Source organism: Chenopodium quinoa, unplaced genomic scaffold (assembly GCF_001683475.1).
Source record: "Chenopodium quinoa cultivar QQ74 unplaced genomic scaffold, ASM168347v1, whole genome shotgun sequence".
In the NCBI taxonomy this organism is placed as follows: Eukaryota; Viridiplantae; Streptophyta; class Magnoliopsida; order Caryophyllales; family Amaranthaceae; genus Chenopodium; species Chenopodium quinoa.
The window spans coordinates 3,499,850-3,506,920 of NW_018745177.1; the positions used below are offsets into that span (position 1 = coordinate 3,499,850).

The 7,071-nt window shown below is 37.7% G+C and overlaps 1 protein-coding gene across 1 annotated transcript; it reads right to left on the reverse strand.

Annotated features, from left to right (window-relative positions):
- Positions 1-4,765: 4,765 nt before the first annotated feature.
- On the reverse strand, positions 4,766-6,800 carry LOC110710693. Its single transcript, XM_021889024.1, has 4 exons — positions 6,392-6,800; positions 6,162-6,298; positions 5,762-6,064; positions 4,766-5,686 (listed from the first exon to the last, which is right to left on the reverse strand). Exons 1-4 carry the CDS (start codon positions 6,798-6,800, stop codon positions 4,766-4,768), a joined length of 1,770 nt encoding a protein of 589 aa, XP_021744716.1.
- Positions 6,801-7,071: the final 271 nt, after the last annotated feature.

The following is a 7,071-nucleotide window of genomic DNA, read 5'->3' on the forward strand; positions in this document are numbered from 1 at the left end:
CCTCTTCAAAAAATAGTACAACACCAACTACATCTAGTTTAGGACAAAAGTAAAAAGTAAGTGCAATAGAATGCATGCATGCAGTGTCATTTTCGAAAGTGCAAATAAAACCATAGATATGCGTAAACTGATTGATAATAAGCACTACCAAATCTTCCATTTGGATCATGCGATCGTGGAATACTTGACATTGGCTGGTATTTTGGCTCAATCGGTCCACTCTCTTGATTTAAACGTTGAATTATAGTTTGCTGTCCGACTGTCATCTGGTATGGAAGTTCTTGTTCATTGAATTTGTACTGTTCATCCACAGCTGTTATAGGGGCCTTGGATATTTCATATTGACCAGATGGTTTCAGAACATCCTCATACGCTTCAATCTGGTCTCCAAACATTGCACAACACATCTTGTTTTTCTGGAAAAATACATAACATACTCATTAAGGAGAGGAATACTTAGCAGAAGTATACAACTTTATACAGGGATCAAAGGCATGCTTAGTTAAGTAGCCTACTTGTAACCATGCACAAACCTACTTATACATATGTTAGATCTCTTTTTCTGGTTATAATTTGTATACTCTTTGATCTATAAAATGAATCCTTTGTACCTCACAAGTTGTACATAACAGACTGTATGTGCAGCAAGGAATGTATAGTGCTATAACCAGAAAATAAATGGTACATATGTTTCTACAATCTAAGCTTAGAAAATATATATACCTTTTCATCCTCTAAGATGATTGTTTGAAAAAAAACACATGGATTTTTAGGAGAAGGATGAGCTCTTCCCTTTTCAGTGACAGTAACTTTAACTTTATAGTCCTTACTTTGAGTAGTGAGTTCATCTAGGTAGACAGGTTCAAGCTTCATTCTTGGTGGTGTATTCATGATCTTCAATTCATGAAAATGGAAAATGGTTAGGAGAAAAATCATAACAAGGCATACTTGTAATACTTCACAGAGTGTGAGAATGAGGTAGCATAAAAGGGCATGTAAAAAGACTGGGAGACATACACACAGTGATCAGTGTAGTTTACAGTGATGTCATATATAATTTGTTCTTGTTCTTCAATTAAGTAGTTTTTTCTGTTAAAAATAGTATTCCATAAACAATATCTAAGGACAAATGATGCCAAAAAATGAACAAATATAACAGCTTCATAAACGCAGCAACATGAGATAGTGCATGAGCTGAAGTGACTGTAACAAGAACAAAGAAAGAAACAGACAACAGTATATACAAATACAAATTCACTCACTGGAAATAATTCTATTATACCAAAAGAAGCAAAATAAATACGAGGTATGCATATATCATAATGGAATTCTGATTTTGTTTGTTTTTTTTTTTTTTTTAAAACAGGATAGCTAAGTATGTGGGTGATTGTTATAGCAGGTGATGTAAAAGCTACTATAAAAGGTACAGAGAAGAAGAAGAATATACCACAATCAAGGCTGAAAAGTAAGAGAATAATATGGTGCTTCAAAAGTCTCCAACCCATATGGTATTTATAGCAAAGGCTGAAAAGCAAAAGGATCTAGGTTTTTTTTGTTTCAACAGTAACCGTTCCCAAACAGTAAACAACTTCCTTTCTTTTATTTGTTTACAGCTTGCAAGCACTAAAGATTAGTTTAGTATCTTTTCTTAAACTATAAGTAAAAAGTTCCTAATTATTATGGCTATTATATGACAAAGCATATTTAAATGGAAGAAAAGTTTTCTTTTCTGTTGCTAAAACTAAAAGCAAGTACAACTTCAAATATAATACTATTTTTCTTACTATGAATAGTTAGTTTAACTTGTACTTTCTAGTTGCTATCTCCAAGGTGAAATGTATATGCCTTTTAAGTCATAAAACTACTTTGCTATTCAGAAAATGTAGTGTTATTGTTATTTTATGGGCTAGACTAACACAGCCCATTTACATGTTATGTAATACAAAGCCCAAATTATAACCCCCCAACAAAATCACAAGAAACACTATTATTACCAACGGAAGTATTACACGGTATACGTTAAATATATATTAGGCGTAATAATTGCTAGACAAAGCCCAAATTATAACCCCCCAACAAAATCACAAGAAACACTATTATTATCAACGGAAGTATTACACGGTATACGATAAATATATATTAGGCGTAATAATTGTTAGTAAGTATGGATTAGTAAAAGCATGTTAAGTATAGACTTGATGCATAGTAGATATACGTGCCTACTAAACAAAGTATGTATAGCAAAGCATAACTTACCTTGTAGCATACATTTTCACCGATAAATACATGCCTTTACTTGCTGATTCTGCTGCTTTTTGCAAGGTAAGCACAAACAAATTAAAGACTGGGATACAATCTCTATATATATAAGTAAGAGCAGCCTTTCTCTTAACAGCAGAATGATTCAATTAGGCATCACTTACTATGCATCTGTTAGAACAAGTGTAGTGAACAGCTTAGTACGATTAACTCCTGTCACTGAAGGCAGTAGGAATTCGAAGAGGGAATGACCAAAATGTGTGACCAACAAGTGCAACCTATAAGCACTACCGTAACATCTCATAAGCATACAAGCATACATAGAGTCAGGGCAGGAAATGCCTAACCATAAGCTGAATGGTTATTTTTCTAAGCTATAATGCAAGGATTCTATCTATAACTCACAAAGCACATACTCTGAAGAACAGAAACATAATCACAAAAAAAGGCATCCCTGATGTACTAAACCAGTACTGCAATTAAAGTGCATTTATATACCTACAGTGTCCTCTGTAAAGGGAAATCGTTTGTGCATATCGTGCAGCCTGCAATCACACCATAACACGTATCAGTAACACTATACCGTGCTTTAATATGTGAAGCGCAGCAAAAAAAATTAACCTCACTCTATTCAGAAACAATCAGCATTGGAAACGCTATTATGCATGTGGCAGCTCACAAAAATTAAATGCAATGCTCACTCTACATTCCATCGGTCTGAACAATGCCTGCTAGCAATAGGAGTTTATGAGATACTACATTTCTAACTGCATTAACAGAACATTGGTTAACACCAGCTGTAGTGAAAACGCAGACATCTTTTGATTTTTTGGCCCGTGGAAGGGCAACATAAAGCTGGCCATGGGAAAAACACGGGCGTGGCAAATAAATGGATACTTGGTGAGTTTATCCTTGAGATTTGTTAATTGTCATTGCAAAGCTAAGTTTTATGGGAAATTGTTTTGCTCAAACATGAACGGATATTTGATAGACTTAGAAGGCCTTAAGTTAATCCTGTGTATAAAAACATCCTCCCCTTTGTAATGACCAACTGCTATAGTGCACTGAATTACGTTTGGAAATTTTTTTTCTACAAATTAACCTTGTACCGTTGCATAGACCGGATGATGGAAGCAAATTCCTTAGCACTATCACTGGGCAATTTTCCTTTAACACAAGCTCATGAGGACTCATTCCACCTAGGCAGAGCTTGTTAATAAATTCTGTAGGATATATGCTGCATGTATCATTAACAACAACATCAAAGCTCTTGTAAGTCACAGCCCGTCCAGGAAATTTTTCAATCATGAATGTGTTTATAGCATCCACATCATCATTCATGGGTGTCAAAATTGCCTTTTTTGTGAAAACCTCATTGTGAAATAAGCCATGCCCAATTTCTGGAAACGTTGTATCTGTAACAGGTGCAACCAAGTCTATAACATCGTCTGTGCACTGTACGATATGTTCTGGTAGCTCGACAAAAGCATTTTCTGTTTGTTGCAGTTCACCGTTACCCAGACCAAGCAAAAAAGAAGCATATCCTAGGTCTTCTTGTCCTAATGTTTTCTGTCAGTCTGAACTTCACAAGCCTGGGCCACAGATAAGAAGTCACAATACTTGCCTCCACTGCCTCGTTCATTGTCTTCCGAGGGACCACTGGAAAGACCTGTCGGAAATCTCCTCCCAAAACAACCACTTTCCCTCCAAACACGACCTTATTTCCACATATATCCTGCAATAAAAGGTCTAGAGATTCTACATTTTGCTTTTCTGCCATAGAAGCCTCGTCCCAGATTATCAGAGCGGTTTCCTTTAACAATGCAGCTAAACTTCCTTGCTTCGGAACATCACATGCCAGCGACCCTTCATCGTCAATTGGGATTTTGAACCGTGAATGAGCAGTTCTTCCCGAAGGAATGTTAGCTGCAGCTATTCCTGATGTGGCCGTAGGTAAAACAATCTTGTTCATTTGTCGAATCTCTGCATATAGTGCATTGTAAAGAAAAGTTTTTCCTGTACCTCCTAGACCATCAATAAAGAAAGCACCGCCTTTTTGCTGTAAGACATGTTCCATTATGCACTCGAAAGCAACATTTTGTGCAGAGTTTAACCTTGAGCGACAACTTAAGCACTCTTCTGGGATCGGTGCGTCAAGAGCATCTATAATATCCTTCGTACGTCTAAACTCATCACTGACTTGCGATACTAATTCCTCCAGGCCAAAAAAGGCAAGGGATTTTCCCATGGCTTCCAGGCGCTGTTCAACTGCTCGAACAGTAAGCTGGTGTATCCTTAGAGGCTGATTTGGGAACCTATGAGAGTAATCTTCAGCAAGAAAAGAATAATAAGAATTCCATAAAGCAGCGGGATCTCTTGGCTGACAAAACATTAACACCGTTGCAAATAGGCACCGGAAAGCAGCAGGCATATGAGTGTCACATGCCTTAGCCATAGTCGAATTGCCCGTGTCATCGTCTTCTATAAGCCCTTGTTTTAAAGTAGCTTACTGAAAAGTCGGATACAAACAACCATCGACAGTACGCAGAGCTTCAAAAGACTTAGGACTTCTTACATTGAGCAGTAGGAGCCTAAGAAAGAATCGTTCTCCTTCTGCAAGAAACACAAATGCCAGGGGGCCAATTAAAATCCTGTTTTGTACTCTTTGTTTCCATCTCTTATCACCCTGATGCCATGTATAATGCTCGCAAAATTCACCATATAGATACCCCAAGCCATGTTCAGTAGCAGCGTTCATTGCAAAACACTCAGTTAATTGAGTTCTTGAGCGTTTATCATCTGAAACAACAGAGCGTAGTCTTTCATGCGGGCGCACATGAACAGTCTGCATGTATGGCAAATGGACTTGTAAAGGCAAAACAGAAGGGTGCATTTCAAATAGGTCAAAGCTAAAAATTCTCCATGCAGCTTCACAAGGAGGTACCCATCTACCTGATTGATATTGATGAATTTCATCTACAGGTTCACTATTAGAACCAACAACATTATACGAAATCCTATCATGACCCTTATACACATACTTGTATAGATACTTTACTGCTTTAATAGTCGAACACACCTCAACATTCAAGTGACAATCAAAGAGCATCGACAAATAAGGGTTATAAGGAATGACCCACTGATTGTCTAATTGTGCATTTCTTATGGTTACCTGCTCCCCAGTTACTCTTCGACGGTAGATAGGATATCCATCTTTATTATTAGTCGTTTCATTGCAAAATAGCTTAGGGTATTTGTTTTTACAACTGCGTTGCATGCCAGTTTTCTTCATACATGGACAATCCGGATTCAGGATACCACAAGGACCATGCATCATATGTGCCAACACAATTCTTCTCAAGACACCATTAGTCGGAGCAGGTATTTCAGCACAAACAAATCGATCATAGTCAGCAGGGCACTTGAGCTTTTATTCAGGTTTCAGAATAATCAGGAAATGAGCATGTGGCAGCCCTCTTTTCCGAAACTCGACTACATATACCATTGCAGCCACTTCCCCGAATATTTTATTCTCCGTGATTTCTCTTCTCAAGGCTACCAATTTTGCTCTAAAAATCCTAGCAACCAAATCAGGTCTATCTTGTGCCGCCTCACCAGCAGCTAGCTCGGCTTTTATTTCAGGCCAATTAGCATTACAAGTAATTGTAACAAAAAGATCTGGCTTACCAAATCTCTGTACTAAAGCCATAGCATTTAAATACCGCTTCTTCATATCCCGAGGACCGCCAATATAAGTAGGAGGTAATATAACCCTACGGCCAACATTTTTGTCCAAGAGTCTCCCCTGAATCCAGTGAATCCAAAATCCCTTTATACAGATCAGCTCTGATGGTGTCTTGATTATTTCGGAAGTAATCAAGTCTTGTATTTTCAATCTTCACATACATATCCACTATGTATTGCTGAAAACACCTTCTCGCTCGCAAAAGCATGTTATTAGGCCTGATCTGTAACCTATAGGCATAATAATCTCTAGCATATATGAACTTGTCTGCTCTAGTGTTTTTCTTCTTTGCACCTGCAATTAAGAAACGAAAGGGAATATTTCAAGTTGACAGTAGCAGAAGGGCATCAAACACTAAAAGAGAAGAATAAAGTCTAGAATTCTTACGGGCTTCTTCCTGCTCTAATAACTCAGTTGTAGTATGAACAACACAGGACATTATAGGATCCGGAACCAGATCTGCTGATCTTCGAGACGGATGAGAATTTTTTTTAAGCCCTTGAGTCCACCCACACTCAACTCGAGGAAATAACAAAGGATACTGAAGCGGATCATAGCATCCATAATTATGATATATTCGATGAGATTTATCAGAGCATCCACTAACTAATATATGAGGGCCCAAGCTCTGGCTAGACGAAGCACTCTCCGGCCAGATAGCAGCAGCTTCATCAACAGCAGGAGCATTATAAACACGTTGATCAAGCACTGGCGCTTGATTTAAAACAATTCTTGTATCTGCATGAATGACCCTGTCCCTTAAAGTCCGGAAGAATACAGCATAGGGATTATGCATAGATACTTGCATCAGAATGCTAATCACTCTTCTCTTATTTAGGGAAACAACCAACCCTATTTTCTAATTCATGCTGACCATCATAGAAGTACAATTGGAGATACTTTGGATTGTCATTGTCAGGCAATAAATCCGGGACAAAATGATGCATCTGACTGTGTAGTTTAAAAAGATAAATCCCTTTGTGTGTGTTTGCATAATAATGACCCCCAAGCGAACTAAACGCGAACAAGTTGTTGTATAATCTAGCATACTTTCTGAAATGCACATC